The 19396-nt window shown below is 38.6% G+C and overlaps 1 protein-coding gene across 1 annotated transcript; it reads right to left on the bottom strand.

Moving 5' to 3' along the window:
* Positions 1 to 647: 647 nt before the first annotated feature.
* Positions 648 to 15868, bottom strand: LOC112557593 (nose resistant to fluoxetine protein 6-like). The gene is made up of 19 exons (XM_025227551.1): positions 15712 to 15868; positions 15373 to 15426; positions 14496 to 14687; positions 13955 to 14217; positions 13321 to 13549; positions 8515 to 8732; positions 8027 to 8117; positions 7074 to 7164; positions 6359 to 6396; positions 5671 to 5853; positions 5338 to 5431; positions 4902 to 4997; positions 4467 to 4632; positions 3686 to 3765; positions 3387 to 3485; positions 3081 to 3207; positions 2642 to 2834; positions 2071 to 2213; positions 648 to 1665 (listed from the first exon to the last, which is right to left on the bottom strand). Exons 4-19 carry the CDS (start codon positions 14138 to 14140, stop codon positions 1552 to 1554), a joined length of 2148 nt encoding a protein of 715 aa, XP_025083336.1. The 5' UTR covers positions 14141 to 14217; positions 14496 to 14687; positions 15373 to 15426; positions 15712 to 15868; the 3' UTR covers positions 648 to 1551.
* Between the last annotated feature and the right edge of the window lie 3528 nt (positions 15869 to 19396).

Consider the following 19396-nt stretch of genomic DNA (forward strand, 5'->3'; position numbering starts at 1 on the left):
TCTGAGTGTAGGGACAGCTCCCTCGATCAACCTCTGTCAAAGGCTGTCACGGGGCAGGTGAGAAGCCTACCTGGTGTGGTCTCAAAATGTTTGTGCTTATCAAAAATGTATCGCCCTCCAACACACATTGTGTTTACAAATGTTAGAGAAATATTCAGACATTATTAGTCAGTGAAGATGATGGAGGGAACACGGATGGTGGCTAGCGCATGGCGTCCACCGCCTCAGCGATGATTTATTGTTGTTGTTGTACACCTTCTTACTTCCATATTACAAAGAAGGACAACACTTTCTATCAATAAATATGATTTCTTTATTAAAAAAGAGACAACGTTCACATTTAAAATATGAAGTAACTTTACATATAATAATAACAATAACAATAATAACATCAACATCAACACCAACATCAATAATAATAATAGAAATGCAAATTAGAGTTTATGTTTCAGCTATAACTCTTCTATTAAGTCTACATCCCATATATTAGTATAGTTAACGATTTAGTGGTTAAACGTATTGTTGTCATCCATCCTGACTTCAACCAAAAAGAACACTTTTAGCTAGTCAATAATAATAATAATAATAATAATAATAATAATAATAATAATAATAATAATAATAATAATAATATGCATTACAATTATAAATATTTACATTGTATGATTTTCTTGCTCAACTATTTAGCTCCCTAATGGTCATTCTCATTGCTGCTGTAGTCTACACATTGTTATCGTTAACTCCTCTTAACATCATGTTACACAGTAAGCCTGACATATCAGATTGCACGTGCTGACTGATACACAATGATGCACACAGTTTGTACAAACATCAGTGCATGTACCATGCTAGTTGACACACTATTACACAAAATGACAACAAACCACTAGACTACAGCTACACACAACTTTCTCTCAACGTTTCATCTGTGAATGATACATAATAACAGTTTACACATTTCTGAAGACATTAAAACAACACAGATCTAGTCCATCACACAGTTTGTACAGAATTTGTGACACATTTATTTATTCTTAAACAGTTTTGTTCAGAATACATTTTTCCAGTTTGTTTGTTCATCAGAAGGATCCAGGGCTTGTTTCACAAAAAAGGCTTCTAAAACATCCTACCTCTACTCAATTATTCCCAGTGTATTAATGTATATGTTAGGAGACAGTACCAGACGAAAATAAATCTCATATAGAGACAATCATTAATCTTTTCGTTCTCAAAAATACTTTGATGACTAGGGTTGCTAATAAAAGGCGAAGATTTTCAAACTTTTTTAGTAAATGGTCAACATTTGTAGCTTTCTTTTACCTGGTAAGGAAACACCATCTTTCTAATTTCAGTTCTAAGTTTTTTATTATCATATTGCCCTCAGCTGATGAGCAATTTTAACAAAAGGAACTCAGGCAATTGAAAGCTGTCATATTATTCCATCCTTCCCACCCTGACCAAACCCAAGTTGAACTGACAGAGGATGTGACGATCAGGGTGCATATCGTCTTCACACTTGTCTGTGTTATCTATCTTCAAACGATCGCACTTTCAGTGGAGGCGGAAGACGAGCTTTTCCAGTGCCAGGGCAGGTGCCTCGAACAAGGTGGAGAAAAAGAAGGCAGTCAAGAAGGTCGTCACGGTGTGGCCCATGAACAGGTATATCTACAACAGGATTTCAAATAAAATTGCAGCAGCGTCCACAATCACTGTTATCTGTGTATAAGTAATTTGAAAAATGCAATTAGGAAATTTTCTTCTATAAATATAGCAAAAATCAAACAAGGCAATATAAAATATTAATTATTGGTACCAATATACAGGAGGAGGCACCCATCTGTTCTCCCTCATTGTCTTGCATTCCTGACCCTCTAAGAGCCAAATACTTTCTCAACTGGGTTAGTATGGGGAGGAGGGATGTACTCTGTACAATACTGGTAGCAAAGTAGCTAATGTCAACACTGAGATAGCTGGGGCTCAAGGCACTCGGCTATAAAGTGACCCTGGGCAATTAACAGCTGCTAATTATTACAGTTTTATTATTGCTGAGACAGAGATGAACAAACTCACCATGTTGAAGTCGTCGATGTAGATCAAGGATTTCCAGCTGAAAGCATGCAGCATCATTATGATGGGATGCAGCAGGTAAGCGGCGTAAGTCAGGCGTGACAAGGGGAGGAAACCTTCCCAGCTTAAGATAGAGTTGATGAACCCTGAGGAGTAAAAAACAAAGTCGTGTATGTGGCATTCCTTACATGGATCTGATGTTCTTCATGGCATTGTTTATTAACGCTGCTTTATGCTGCACTTACATGAATTTTTGTACTAGTAGTTGTTGGACTTTATTATTTTTATTATTTAATCGGTAATGGAGTGACGAGAAGTAATACGTCATACAAGTTATGAAGTTTTTGTGTAATAAATGTTTCGCTCACCACATTAAAGTATAAGATCAAATTATTATTTTTATGATTGTTTTCGTTATTATTATTATTATTATTATTATTATTATTATTATTATTATTATTATTATTATTATTATTATTATTCCTTTCCAAAACGTCATTGACAATAATTTTAGCTTCCGTATGTGTATTTAATCAAAATCGTGGTCCAGTGGGAGGTAACTCGTGTCGCTTACCTCCCCTGTTGTAATGACAGGCGTAGATAATCCAGGCCACACACAATGCCCACAACGGCCTGCCGAAAGCCTCGTACGCAGACTCGAACCAGCGCGGCCAGTCCTCGCCATCCACTCGCCGCTTGCTGAAGGTGATGTAGCACAGGAGAAAACCCACAGCCCACGTCCACAGCCAGCCAATAACTGCTACAGACTGCACGCGAGATCATCATCATCATAATCATCATCATCATCATCACTTTTCATTCTTCCCTCTTTCTAGATATTATGTTCCTCACAATTACAATCCCAGAAAAGAGAAAGGAGGGAGCGGGCGCTGTTTGAAAGATGTAAGTTTAGAGTTAGTTTAGGATAGAAAGCTTTGCTGAATTCTGTAATGGAGACGGGAGGCAATGGGGAGATATCAGAGCAGGAGGTACCTGTAGTAGCCGACACTCACCAGCCTAATAGTGGAATTCTTTTTCTTGTAGAAGATGTAGCCCAGCAGCAGCCCCACGCAGTAGGCCGACACACGGCACCAGGGCTTGATGTACACCTCGTCCCAGAACCCCAAGTCCTCGTGCATCCTGCACAGAAATCATTCACCATTCTTATCACTCGTCACAGAGGAACTGGTTACAAATGATAATGATGATGATGTAGAACTCTTCTGACAAAATTTCGAGCAAAAAGATTTGTTATTAAAAGATAGAGAGGGCAATTTAATTTTCTAAGACAGAGAGACAAACAGAGATGTCAAACTCACGAGAACAGGTCTCCTCGGTATTTCCACTCCTGGTAAAATGCTGAAGCCATTCCTCCGGCCGCCAGCATGAGAATGCCGGTGACGCCAACAGAACCTATGCTGTAGATGACAACAGATCAACTGAGATGTGACCTCCAGGTCAATGTGTGTGTTAAAGAGAGAGTTTGCCTGTGAATGTAAGTAGGTGTACCTTTGTGTGCTGATTTTATTTGTATAGACAAACACGCATGTTCACACACACAATCTCTCTCACAAACACACAACAACAAACAAATAATCAGCTCAAGATTAGTACTTACTAGAAGAGAGGCAGAAGGAAGATAGGAGAAATCCAGTAAAACTGCATGTCGTTAGCCAGGTACCAGGACCACCCCATGCACTTCATTAGAGAAAAGCATAAACAGGAATTAAAATGAAGCAAATTAAAACATTGAATCGGTCAGAGTTGTCTTTCTTATTAGGAGACGAGCGCGCATGACCACCCTGGCATTTGTGTGCTTTGGTGTAAGCCTTCTCCCTACCCTTTGACCTTTGTATCTCTGATTTCAAAGATTTCTTGCAGCTGCTTGATGTTCTTGTTAGAGGTTCTCTGTAATGTGAGTCACTTGTACATGTTGTGATCTCTATGTGGATGGGAAGCACTATCCGTTATTTCAAACACTTGGAAAAATTGTGTCTAATTTAGCTCTATCAGTCATTGAGGTTCAGATTTCTGTAAACATTATTAGAGTTACACTGGACTGCAGCATTCACTAGAATGTGAAAGACTAGTTCCAGCAATGAAATACTTATTCCTATCAATGCTTTCGATAATATATTTTTTCATCGAATATATTAATCATAGTATTGGCTATATTTCCCACCAACCTTTTCAATCAACAATCACACTAGCCTCCACCCTTATAAAACAAATCAGCAGACAATCACGTGAACTTCAATCAGTTTTCCCCAAATTTCACGATGTTTTGGTCTAGAATATAATAGTTTCAATCCAGCAGCAGTTCTCAAACAAGACGACAGCATAACAACCGCCACAAAAATACATTTAAAAAATAAAAATACAAATATCTTTTCCTTTACCGGATCATCGACATAGACGAAGTTGTTGACATACAGAAGGTTGGTCCACCAGTTGTCCTTACAGTTGGAGGCGGTCGGCAGGTTTTCAGGCCACAGTGGCCCCTTGCCAAGGTAAGTGTACAGACACCCGAACATCATCAACACGATCATGTAGATGGGAGTCAGCCTGCAACACGTGACCCTCTCTTACATAAGCTTGGAATGTGTGTACACATGTGTTTGCCTTGAAAATATGTCACATTTATTTAAAAAATTTAGGGCTCTAAGGTGACCATAAAATATAAACTGAACAAGCCACTTCTACTGAACGATCATCGATGACTGCTTCAACAGAGTTCCGGTGATAAAGGAATGATAAAGGGTGTTTTTGTGTGTTTGCGCACGTGTTTGTGTGTAGGAGTGAGTGGGTGTTGGGATATAATTGTTTGATGTTACCTCCAGAACCTGTGAACGTAGAACATCACCCAGTAAAAACGATTGTTTTTTCCCTTGGCCAGGTCCTTCATGGTCAGATAACAGACAAGGAAACCGCTGGAAAAATTAATGATTTGTTAACTGGACTGTACATCGACAACCAAATTTATAATTGAATATTCTAATTATGAGGGGCACTAATGTACAATAAAAACAAAGAAGAAATAACAAAAACAATCTGTCGATTATTTCTAACTTTGCTACAGTACAATATAAATTATTGTTTTTTAATTGTCTTTAGACAGGTCTCTCAAGGTCTCATGCCCATACATTACAATTTCGCATAAATCGAGGTGTTTGACAATTTTATCACTTTGACTTCGTGTATTTTGACTTCAACCTCTTTCTTCCACTGGACAATAAACTAAACAAATTAAAGATGCAAACACATAATTACCTGAGAAGAAAAAATGTGTCTACACCAAAACCGGCCGCCATGACACCCTGGTAGGTAAAGCGCTTGAAGAACTTGTCGGCATCAACCAGGTTCTCTACGAAATGAACAGGTCAAAGTAAACATTCTACATTTCAAAATAAACAGAAATATTAGAAATAATCTTAAATATAAAATCTGTATACTTCGGCTGTCTTCGTACGTCTGTTAAAAAAGTCTTCAAAACGCGAACTAAATATATATATACATGCGAAAGGTATTTGTATAAATTATTTGTATTTAGGATGTCACAATGACATTTATCTACCTACATTAATATGTGCTTTAAGTTTATACCTGTGGTTGGATTTTCAGTGACATTGATAACTCCGTAGTTGTAAGTGTGGCCGAGGATGATCCACATGATGGAGAAGAAGCGGATGCCATGGAGACAGTGAATGGAGTTGGCACTTTTCTTGCCACTCAGAATCTTGGGCATGTTGGTCACCATGGAAAACGCTTTGACCAGACGCATGGCAACTGGTGAATCAAAACAACATTTCTCACATGAAGATATTCAGAAATTGCAAGGTAAGATTTCATTGACAACTCGTTTCAGTCGCTTGAAACAGCGAAGACACATTAACTCATACTCCATGGAAATATTACACTTCTTGTATTCCACAACTGTGATTATTCATTTCACATATCAATAAATTGGAGTATAAATAAAATATATAAAATATCAAAGACAATTACTTCTCAGAATATTTCAAATATATATTGAAAATGAAATAGCAGCTGGGCAGAGCAAAATATACAGACAGGCAGACCAAGATGATTTCAAAAGGTTAAGAGTGGATGATGTCTGTCACCTGACTCTTTTGTCCTTTCCGAGCTGCTGGTGCAGTAGCCGTATAAGCAGGTGGACTACTTTTTTCATACTGTTCTTTTTCCGGTGGTGCCATCTGCTCACTGAAGGACGGAATAGCCTCTTTGTGGGCTACATACCCTAAGGTACGACTCCTTCGTCAGATTTCGATACCCCTGGGACAGGCACTGGCTTGCCAATAGATGTGTATCCTGTGACACAAAACAAATGTATCTGGACCATTAATACAAACTTCTAAAAATACAGAGAAAACACTGCGCGTTGTAGAAGAAATTAGAGAAACGGGTAGCTGTTATTTGTTCTTGTCCGTTGTAATTTGCTATGACTATTGAGCATTTCTGTCACAAAAAGTAGGGAACTATAGCATTTACCTGTTTGGCTTTTAATAAATATATCATATATCACCAGCACTACATTATTTTCTCACCATTTCCTTCGGCTCCAGGTTCGTAAGCAGCGTTTTCATAAACACCTTCAGTGGTCCCGTTGTTTGTTGTGCTTTGCAGTGAGGGGAAGCTTTGGCAAAGTTGTTGTTGTAGAAGATGACCCATGCCTCAATCAGTGTGCACAGAATTGCTATGCCAGTGAGGCAGGCAGTATAACACTACACGGAAAAAACACTATTTTATTCTTTTTCATCAAAATGTGGAACTGTGATAAAGATAGATACACTGATGACATAACATTCCTATGTTTTTTGTAAATAAATTTCCTAATGACAACAGGGCTCACGTTTACAGGCCAACAGACAGAAAAAGTAAATGCCAGAGAAACAAACATCATACAAATAGTGTGAGAAATAAAATTTCTTTTTCGAGACAGAAAAGCCCGATGAAAGACATTTCCCTGAGTGTGAAAGTACACTCACATGGCCACAATGGCGGATGCGTCCTCCTCCAGCTTGTCCTCTTCAGCACACATGACAGTGTGGACAGTGAAGTTGTAACTCTCTAAGAACTCTGTGAATGACAGATAAATGACAATTAGACTGTGGAGACACATTATTATATACATAATGTCATCCTGTTTATAACTCTCTAAGAACTCTGTGAATGACAGTGAGATGACAATTAGAGTGTGGAGACACATTATTATATACATAATGTCATCCTGTTTATAACTCTCTAAGAACTCTGTGAATGACAGTGAGATGACAATTAGAGTGTGGAGACACATTATTGTATACATAATGCCATTCTGTCACAGGAGTTGACATATCAAGCAATGACGATCCCACCCTTTCCCCAGCAGACTAGTATTAACAGGATAATATTATCAACTAGCTTTGACAATGATCTGTCTGCTGAAGATGCTGGCAATGCACATTATCTATTTTTCAAACCGTCCTAAGACAACCCTCTAATTATATTGTGGCTGACTATATACTTGATTTCCGGAAAAACAACACAGGTGTGGTTCTTCAATCTATGTTTCTAGCAAGAGGGATATAAGAACCCAATGATTTTTTTCTAGGTGTGGTGTCCACAATGACAACAAACAGAAGACAAACAGTTCGTTTATAACACTTATACAAAAATAGGAAAAAACATGAAATTTAAAGAATGGCAGAAGACGATAGAGAGTTTATGTAATAAAATGTATTTTTATTTATTTCCCGTTAAACGAACTCAAGATGAAAAGGCTTTAATATTTAGCAGAAAAAGGAATTATTTTTTTCTTGTATTCAAATCTTAATTCTCAATTTTAAATACCCAGGACACTGTTACATAAAATTCTCCCAGATTCGCACACAGACAGACAGCCAGCCAGACAGACAGACAGACAGACACGCTGACCACCACACCATGCACAAGTACTCACGCCACTCCATCATGGACGCCACGTCACTGCTGTGGCACGTTGCCGGGAAACACATTCCCCAGTGAAGACGCAGGGTGATGCCACGTGTGTCCTGCAACACGTGTAGGGTCACGTGACAATCGACAAACTCCTGAAAGGGTTCTGACTTACAGACACTTACTTTTACGAGGAGAGACGAATGGACAGAACCTTCTTGTTGAAGTAACACAGAAGACACACGAGAAGCATGAGGCGGGTTTTAAAGATCGTGAAAATATCTGAAAATTTTGGTTGAACATATTATGTTATTATAGAAAAGAAGAGAAAAGACTTTTATTTCATCAAGTCAATGGGAAGCTCATTAAAATATCTGTATGATTAGTTTCAGGAAAGAAAAAATGAATTTCACAGACTTATGTATGTAGTGGAAACTGTCTTGTCTCTCTCTTTCTCTCTCTCACACACACACTCGCGCACGCACTCACACAAACACATTCGGTAACGCTCACCACTCCAAGACCCTTCGTGAAGCTGTCGGGGAGGTTAAAGGTCACCCGACAGAAGCGCGTGTCGAACTCAGTGACGTAGTTGTGGGGCACGGAGCCAAGGGTCATGTTTGGGTGGGCGGGTATGTATGCATGCACGCTGTGACACTCCTCATACGAGCCCACGAAGTGCACCGCACCCTTCAGGATCCCACCCGACGGTTTGCCGAAGCTGTCCAGCACTAGAAACAAGCAAAACATGGCGTGTGGTCATTTCATCATCTTCATGTTCATGTAAATCACGAACTCTAGTATTTGTTTGCTTGCTTGATTTTTAATTATTTATTTTATTGAGTTAAAGCATGTGTGGAAGAAATAAAATTTGTAGAAATAACACACAAACACATGTAAGATACATACAACATACAGACGAACTGACAAACACAACGATCTAAGAATACACGCTTACAATAGGAGAGAGGTGGCAGACGGGGGGAGGAACAGAAGTATATATATATGTAAAAAGAGAATAAACTTTCGATGAATCTTTCTATATGGTATACATATTATTGTATTATTACTACTAATAGCAGCAGTATCAGTATTTTACAATTTCTTTGTATTTAGTGATAGTGGAGTAGAAATAGATGGACGTGGTTACCGATTATATTTATTATATACAATAAAAATATGTCAAGGCTGCAGAGGTAATCTTTATTTTTAAATTTCTTTAATCAGAAACCCACTTGACATTTAACCAAGTAAATGACATTTTTGTTCTGATAGCTCACAGATAATTTGTCAGTACTGGTAGATAAACTGTCCTCAATACAGTCAAAGGATAGTTTGAGGTCAGGAAAAACTTCTTTGGAAGATAAAGAAAGTTTAAGTGGTTTTTAAACCGACTTCTCAAGAATCAACAGAAGGACCAATGGGGAATACTATGGAATAAAAGCAGAGACAGCAACTCCATTTTGTAATGCGTTTGCACATAAACAAAATGCCATCTTGAATTGAAATGAAAGACTTGTCTTCCATTAGTAGTTGATACAAATGTCCGCCCTTGCCCTCTACTCTTTCATTTCTTCGTATTTGTATCTATTCATTTTTCCTAAGATTTTCTCTGTGATGTTTGCTTGGTTACTGCATTTCAATGACTTATTGCTTCTTTATCCTCCAACTGCTCTTTCCATCCAATAACTATTATTATTTTTTCAATTATTTTTATTATTATTATTAAATTAGACCTGCTGATGTTATAAATGATCACTGGGTTTTATTTGTTGCTTGACCTCATGGATACCCTTGGTGATACTGAAAATAGGCTACAATTTGATTAAATCTTTATATTATTGATATTTAATATTTTTAATGGAATTCAGCCACAATTCAGGAAGTTATTCAAGATGGCAGAGGTTTCAGCATTTCTTGTTAAGGAGTGTCTGAGATAGAGTGAGCAGAAAAATGTTCGCTGAACGAAGACCTGTCCTGAGTACAGTTTGACCAGAATGTGGGTTTGCAGGGCCAGGTGCTATCATCGACAGGTACAGTCGCACTGATGAGTGTTTGTTGTGACGACAAAACGTCTGACCAGGTGTGAGTGAGACTGGTGTTGAGTGGGCTGACAGGTGAAACATGATTGAGGTGTGAATGATTAATCAAGCACCATTAACATCAGGAATGTGATAACCAGTTCGTAGGCCTCCTTCACGACCATATCCAAACAACCACGACGACTGTTGTGACGATGGCGGGATGTTAGACAAATGGTCCAAGACACAGGTATGCGGGTCAAAAGGTCACCGACACTCTTATCTGCACCCAACCCTCTGAAAGATGATATCGGACTTAATCATTCGCAAGTCACGTGCACGTGAAACTAATTTTAGAAATATTATTAAAATCAGTTCAGTCCTCTCTAAAGTGACTCATCGCGCGATGTAGTGTATTTTATCAACTGAATAATTGTAAATTAAAACAAAAACTTTGATTGAATATTTAGATATTTGATATTTCTTTCTTTCCGTATATTTCGGGGTATAGTCTTAATGTTGAGGTCTGTTTAAAAAAATCTTCGTTTACCGTTGGTATACAATTCTACCTTACTGCCTCAGTTTAAAATTGATCTTTTTATGATAGTGATTGACATGTTGTACATACATTTTTTACTGTATGATTTCGTAATTATTCCGATTACTGAATGTTGTGGGTTTTGTCTGATATTTTTGTAAGCGTCTGGTAGGGAAATAAAATATAATAAATAGTTCGCTGAGTGGCACATTGACCAAACTTTGTCTACAGTTACATGTGAAAATGAAATTCTCGGTTATCTGGGCTGAACTCGCTTTCTAAAGATGAACAAGTCCTGCTGACATGTTGACATAGAGGACAGGTCACAGTCCAAGGTTAAGGGACATAGTTCAGGGAGCATGCGTGCCGCCGGGCAAGAACTTGGATTTACATTAGTTTGTGAAGGGCTAACACCAAAACAAAAAAGAAAAGAATTAACGGATATCACAAAAACAACACTCGACATATGAAGAGAAACTGGAATGAAAAATAGGAACTACAAATATCTTACTGGGTTTTTTTTTAAGATAGATTTTGTGAGACCCGTATTATCACAAACTTTCGATGATTATACTTTGTAGAAGGAACGAATAAAATTTTGCTGGTGATAAATATTTTTTAGCTGATTGGTGAGTAAGCATGTCTTCTGCACAAAGAGCATCTTGAGCCCTCAACAAGAGCAAAGCAAGGTGATGAGGGTGCAGCAAGCAGGGCTGGATGCCGAGATAAAGAAAAGTTAACACCTGCACACCTGTGGTCTCGTGACCCAGACACACATTGAGACCCCTACCTAGGAATGCGATAAAAGGACAAAGAGCAAGCCGACAGTCTGGCAGCTTTAAAGCCCTGAGTGAACTCCTAAGAATAACAACAATCCAGTTTGTACATGCATCAGCATCATTTATATTCGGTTTTCAATTTCGATATAATTTAAAGATTTATTTTGTTTCTTTTGCATTGCAGGGCTCAAAAGCTGTAAGTCAAGACACCTTGAGGGCTTGAAAACATTAACATTTTGTTTTTGATTTTACTGGTGGAGTAGCAGTCTGTGGAAAATATTACAAATGTTACTTTGATAATTGTTAATTGTTTTGACGCATTCATTTGCAGCCATTTGTAGTAGTGTTTCTTTTATCAAGAGATTGGTAAGTTGTAAGTTCTAGACAATTTATCTTCATCTGAATAGACTGTAAACTTTAAGTTTTGTGAGAATGTCTCTTTAAACTAAACTAACTAAAACATTGACCTCCACTGACCCCAACTGCCACCAACAGCCCCAGCCATTCCCCACTCCTCCCAGAAAAATGTAAATCAACCGATCTCCCCAAATAGTTGACCCGTGTGTCACTCTGATCACAAGAGCAAGTGTTGAACAAAGTCCACATCCCCCGCAGACACGTACACGAGGGCGAGCCTTATATCTAGACATACAGATAGATAAAAGTATGGGGGAGAAGGAGGCTATTCTTCTCCCACTGATCCCTCCTGACAACAGCAACATTCGTGGCATTTGGTCCCCAACCCGTTGCAGTAGACCTGTAGTAGACATTCGGACAGGTGAGTGAGGGGGAGGGTTAGTCTGTACTCAAGAAATCGGGAGTGGGTCCCATCATGAGTAAGGTGGGGTGGGTGAGGGGTCAAAGGTAACCAGGCTTGTAGAGAGCAGTAACTTATGTTTAATGCTACTTTGGTTTGCAAAAGGCTTTCCTCTCAAGAACTGTTGTGAAAACTATGATAACAAGGGACAAAGGCAATTCAGGTAAAGGTAGAAATGTGGTACGGGAAATTAGGTCGGGGGTAGGTCAAACATTCTTAATTTAGAATTCATACCTCGATCTGTCTGTGTGAGAAAGATATGAGAGAGAGAGAGAAAAGAAAAATAGAGCAAAAGAATGAATCAAGAGAAAATTTCTGCCATTTAATGACATTGTGAAGCTCGTGGTCACTGCAGCTTATTGCACCTACAGATCGTAAGACAACAGAAAATTCTGTCCCCGCACTGTTTCTTCTATTTTCCTAGTTTGAACCCTTCCTGCACCCTTCCTACTGTTCATACTCATTCTTTACAAGTTCTCAATCCTTCTGATTGATAAACACTCACATCATGACCTAAGAGACACCTTATATATTAACATAAAAGTTTACATACAAACCAAAGCCGAAGAATTGCGAAGAGCTTTCGTAAGAACATCATGTCATCAGCAAAATTCGATTTCAAGAAATCATAAAAATGAAAAAAGATTATCAAATTAAATCACTATTTAAACGACGAAACGCTTTAAGAATCTTAGATGTCAGTAAGCTAAATGACATAATCAAACAATCTACAGGAAAGGAAAAACCTAAATACTGATGAAGATTACGAGAAGAAATGTTTTAAAACGGTTAACAGGTCAAGCGAGGGTTAAAGTTTGACCCAAAGGATTTTGCACAGAACATCAATGTCACCAGCTCAGTAGGAAGATATATTGTTATCGCTTCCTTCTGAACAGAGGACATCACTTGGGTCAAACATCTTTCTGTGGTTGAAACTGATGTCAGCCAAGTTCGAAAATATATCTTGTCGGGGATTTTCAGCTACAAGTACCTCTCGACTTATAACTTTATCAGATTTGCTAAGTTGCTTTATTCGTATCACTGGTGCACGCTGATATTTTATCAAGAACATGTGATCGAAAAGACGAGAAAAAGATAATTGTGTTTGTTTTGCCATGCAAACTCAATGAGCACGAAGATGCTCAGGAAGCAGCAGCTACTCACTCGACACGACCCAACCGTAGTCCGTGAAGTTGAGGTCCATGGGGTTGTCGGTCATCATCTGAGTCCCGGCGATGGCGTTGACGAAGTCCATGGTGTCGCTGAAGCACTGCGGGTTGACGGTGCTGTTGGTCTTGCTGGGGTCTGGCAAGAAACCTCTGGGGTTGAGGCGCATGACGATTCTTCGCAACGCCCGGAGCCACTGGACATGGCCAAGGGTGTACTGGGTGGCCTGAGGGAATAAAGAAAGTAAACACTGACTAGTGTAGATGTGCTTGAAGACAATAAAGACATGAAAGTGTGTACTGTGATCTGAAGAGAATAAAGACATAAAGCCTGGGTCGTCTTGACAACGGAAGACTAAAGGAAAAGACAGTGTGTGGATTTGTTGACCTCACAGAATGAAGACAGAATGAAATAATCATTTGTCATCTCATTACAAATGTATCTGAAATAAATTTGTAGAGTTCTTAACAAAGCAGGAGTAATCCAGAAACAGCTCTTCTACCACATATTTATCTACGTACATTCATACATCGATCGACACATAACTTTTGTGTGTATTCCTTTACTTCTGTATGTATTTCTGTACTACTGTTGCATTCCTGTTTTCATGCCTTTATCATCAACTTCTTACCAGTGCCTGGACTCTCTGTGGAACGAGTGTGGAGTTTGGGTCCTTGATTTCAGCAATGGCTTGCTGCTGAATGGCCTTCATCACCGCCTGGGGTACCTCCACCCGTGAGACCTCGTCAAGGGTGGTCAGGACCACGAGTTTGGTCAGGTCGTGTTGGAGTATCTGGGGTAGGAAGTCCAGCACCATGGCATCAAGGCCCCACCCTTGGGGTTGCCGTTTGTCGCATCAGTCAGCCATTGCAAGGACTTGGCAATATTGAAAAGCTAGAACACACCAGACAGATTTTTTTTTTTTCTTCATGTGTGTTTACTTGTCCTTTTTTCCTCTTTCCTTCTGTCAGTGCGTTGCTAGTTACACCAATTTATTAAGATCATTTTATTCTATTTAAGCCCATAGAATAAGTTGAATTGTTCACGTATATATTTTCACAACTTTTCTACCTTCTGTGTCTGCTCGTTCTCCATCGGGATGTCTACATATTGTGTCTCTAGTCTTTTCTTTCTCCAACTAGCACATTGCTTTACAATCTACAACATCTCACCCTGTCAGTATTTTCTCTGTTTGCCGCCAACATATTTGCAAAGAGCATAATTCTGTCCTCTTCATCCTCGTCCCAGAAGGTCTCGCTTTTGTTCATATTCGCTGCCCTCTTGACGACATTCGACGATGTTACAAAAGAGACGAAAACGAAGAAGAGAAGAATGAGTGCACAGAGTCTTCCCATGCTTGACACCTGTAAACATTATCACAATCTGTGAGACCACAGCCTGACAACGAGCATCTAGATAAAGATACATGTTGCTGTTGTTATCACTGGCAGCTCTGATTTCTCGGTTAGGATGCCAATGATTGCAATAAAAAATGTTTATTTTAACAAATAAAACATACAGTCAAGAAAAAAGAAAGTCAGATATCAGACAGAGGCTGGAAGAGAGGCAAATGGTGAAAGAGATAAAAGACAGACCTGGAAATACTCAACGAAGTAGATTAAAACGAAGCACAGCATCCGAGAACAACTACAGAACACCAAGAAAAAAAAAAAAAAAAAAAAAAAAAAACACCAAAAAATAAAGAACAAAAATAAAAGAAGAAAACACAATAAGAAATAAACAAGAAAACAAAAAAACAAAACAAAAAAACCCCGAAAACAACAAACAAACATAATTGTGCATAGTTTTTGCCCATACCCTGCTTCGTCTTGCTTTCTTCAATGTTTTACTTCTGTGTAAGTACCAATGTGCACATAAGTATTCAGAAGACAATCATGAAACCATTTGTTGTTGCCAGCTAACTGTAGCTCTGACAGCAGTCGCTAAGTATTGCTAAACCCTCTGAACACCTTACACAATAGCAAGTAGGCAACACACACCAAGATAAAATATAAAACTAAAAAAAAAAAATAAAGTTTTAAATACTACCTTCTATGTTAAGGGTTCTCCAGGCTAAGATGTGTGCCTTTAGAGCTCAGTCTTCTGAAAGAACATAAAAAAACAGAATTAAAATAACCGGTGATGAAGACGATTTGTTTAGAGATAGGAACTGTACACACTACCTGCATTCTGAGTCGCTCGAAGTAGCACAGAATAAAAGCATTAAAAAATAAATATCAAAGATTTTTTTAACGAAATATTAAAGAATTTTTGAAATAAAATATCAACGATTGTTTAAACTGACAAGTGTGATCAAAGATTCTATAAACTTTTTGACTGCCACCTACACTGAAGCATACAGACATACATACGTACTTAAATACTTACATGCATTCGAATGCACGAAGTCCACCGTCACTTTCCGTTATACAGGAGACAAGCAGCACCCACTGTAGTCCCACCTGGTTACCTCGCACTGTGCAATCTCCTGGCTGACTGCCTGATGGCATCCCACCCCGGGTGGCGACTGCTACTTTTTTTTTTTGGCAATGACTTGGACGATTACTGCGCATGCGCAAAACTCCTAATGCCAACAATAACCTCATGACGACCTCGAGGTGCACCCACAGATGATACATCGTACAGATCTTCGTTTTATCATGAAACTAAAGTTTAAAAGTCGGTAACCTTCTTTGCATTATCAGTCAACCAGCTTTGTCATTTTTTAGATTGACATTTATTTAATGTAATTTTACGTTTGCCGCCCTATAAATCATTTTCACTGTCATTAGTTTCAGTTCTTGTCTGACTGTCGGTGTCCATTGCATGTTTAAGATGCGATGTGAGTCCACGCACTTTCTAGATGTATTCATCACTGTAAACTAGTATTTGCTGTGAGGATAGCTTACTACACTTACATCTTGTAACTTTAGCTCACAGTAATTAACTGTTTGTTGTTAGTTCACTACCATTATTTGCTGTGACCATAGTTCATTGCTGTAATGTCAGTTGACCTGAGCGGCTATACAAATGCTCACCAACACTCTCGCTGGTGAGAGATAAGTGCCTTCCTGCAACATTAGCTCTCTTCGAAGGAAAGAAACCAAAGTCTGAAGACATGTTTACTTATCCCTGTGCTATAGAAAACTTCTCACTGAGATTACATTTGGAGTCCTTCGTAGATTGGAGGCTCAATCGGGGGACTTGAGAAAAAAAAAACCTGTCATGTAGCAGGGAATACGAATCTGGTTTATCATGACAAGGCTGTTAATAAATCAGGTGATGATCTTCACTTCTCACAGTCCGTGCATTAAACATGGAAACCACTTTTTGTTCCTTGACATTATATATGTAAATCTTTACTTACTTATTAAAAATATAAGAAACAATTGTTTAAAATGAAATTGAACTCTTCTGGCGATATATTATGGTTAAGTGAAAATTAAATGACATAAAGTCGGGGTGAAATTATTCCTAGAGATAAAAATCTGTTATCTCATTCGTGCTTCAAAGTACACAAGAATATTATAGTTGTTATCAAAAGCACGTTAGCTTACACAGCAATGTACATGTTTCGCGTTACCTATCTCTATCATCTATTAATAATTCTTACGAGAATGTCTGCTCTTTGTCCGACATGCTTAGTAGCTAGGCTACTGTTTCCATGCTTAAAGTGGTTTTGCTTTTTTATTATTTGAGGTTGACGGCGATAGTGCCGGTAGCACGCAGACTAGAATGTGGATAAATTTTGCTTCTGTCACTCGCTGACCCTCCGGCAGTCACGTGTACCCGGGGTAGTTAGTAGGTCACCTGAGGTGGTACACCAGGTCAGTACATTTGGAGGTAAAGAGGGGTCTGAGTGACAGCAGGTGTTGGCGGGGTGTAGATGTGGAGATAGAGGTGAAATAATGGATGTTGGGCGAGGTGGTGACATCAACAACTGCTCTAGCTACAGCAAGGATAAACAACAACACTAATCACGATGAAGACTTCTTGTAATATAGTTGACATTATCAGCACCTGTACTGGTTTTAATATCCTAGCCCTAGACAAGTATGTGAAAACAGAAGCTGATACAAGAGAAAAGTTAACTTCAAAGCAATTGTCACAATGGTATCTGCTGTAACCCTGTAATAGGAAAAGTAAGCAGACATGAAAAGAAAATTTTGTGCATGGAGTTGGGATATGAAGGACTGTGTGTTTGTGTTGATGCTTGTACATGTGCATCATCTTTGTGTATGTGTGTTGTATATGTGTAAGAGAGAAAGAAAAAACAACCTGATTGACGACAGATGGTTTCAAAGTAACCTCAGCACTCGGTGAAACGCGAGCGACCTATTTGCTTTTTGGAAGAGAAGATGGTATTTGTGTCTGAATGAGACTTCATTTTCGCCCAACCCAAAACAGCCAATCCTTGTTATTAGTATGTTTGCTAATGAATCTGCTATCTTAGCAACAGACTGACAAACAGGGTAAATACATGAGACATGAGGACCAGGACTGACAAAAGGAAAAAGTCATTGTTTCCACCAACGGCAACAACAAAACAGAGATTTACATGAACGGAGTACGACTGGAGGATGCGAGCAGGTGTGCTAACACTCTTTCCAGAGATGGCATCTTTATAAACATCGGCATCACTATTGCAACAGCAACATCGGCAATGAGTAGACTGTACAGGGTCTGATGATGACAGCAGTTACTGTATGTGTCCATCGTGGTGTTCGGATATTCCTAGATGTGTATTGTGCTCTACAGGTACCAACAGAAAAATCCAGGTATTCTAGGAGGAGTTTCCGGAAAACGATACAGCCAATGACTTGTGTGGAGCATGATTACAAACACACACACACACGCACACATAATGTCATAGAATAGTCATTGCTGTATTTAACAGCGGTCAGGTCACAGACATAAATCAACAACGACACTATACTAATATGATATGCAATGGGGATCTGAAATACTGATATACAGAAATAGTGAGTTCTGAAGTTCTTTGTTTTAAAAAATAAATCTCGAAATTACCTATGCCAAACTTAAAGAAGGATGATATAATATATATATATGTGTGTGTACAAGTATTGTCGACAAATTTTTACATATGACAGAAGGTCTTAAAATGACCATGATGTCATCGTTGCGTGCACAGCGCGTGCAAAGGTAAGAGACCAAAGTACGTGAGATAGGCCTGACGATGGTGCACCCGCACCCAACACCATAGCTGGGTATCCGGGGAGACTCACGTAGGCCACCCGCCAGGTGTAGAGATTGTACCCCACGACATTTACTGTTTTGGGAAATGCTATATCCAACAGTGTAGGGAACTTGTTACATTTTATTTTATCACATCTACAACATGTGATTCACACTGTCCGTAAGCCACCCTTTTCTTTCGCTGTCGGTATTCATCAGCCAAAATCCAATTGCTTGAAAATGGCGAAACTTTGATAGAAAGGAAGTCTATAGATATTCCTTAATTTCTTCCTTTCTTTCTCTTTCTATCTTCTGTGTTTGGGGTGGGGTGGGTATATGTTTTATGCGTTTTTTGTACCCCTACCTGTCCGTCACGCTCCCTACTTTCCCGATGATACCCGAATATGTGTTACTGGCTAAGTATATCAAGAAATAAAGAGTTTATACCTAGAAAAAATATGTTGTAAATGTTTGTATCCATCATCATTTACTTTAATTTCATCGAGAGCGATATCTATCGACTTCAAACGAAGGACCTGCTGATTAAATATTCTGAATTATTGTATCCTTGCCACCATAGGAGGTAAGTACTAAACGGAAGAATCAAATTATCGAAACAAAATTTAATCTCTTTATCCTATATTTGTGTAAGAAAAGCTTTAACAACAAAAAAGCCATTGAATTTATTTGATGAATGTAGAATAGGTCTTATATGATTTATACCTCTTGCTAGGGAACACACGAAACTAGATTCCAGTAGTTTGACAAGGCTTCTCTCTCTGTGCAGTATTTGTATCTTAATATGTTGTTAAAAAAGAGTATTAAGGACCATAACAGCAAACAAAAGCTTATGGATTAGTCTTCTCACCCTCTCATT

Source organism: Pomacea canaliculata, linkage group LG2 (genome assembly GCF_003073045.1).
Source record: "Pomacea canaliculata isolate SZHN2017 linkage group LG2, ASM307304v1, whole genome shotgun sequence".
In the NCBI taxonomy this organism is placed as follows: Eukaryota; Metazoa; Mollusca; class Gastropoda; order Architaenioglossa; family Ampullariidae; genus Pomacea; species Pomacea canaliculata.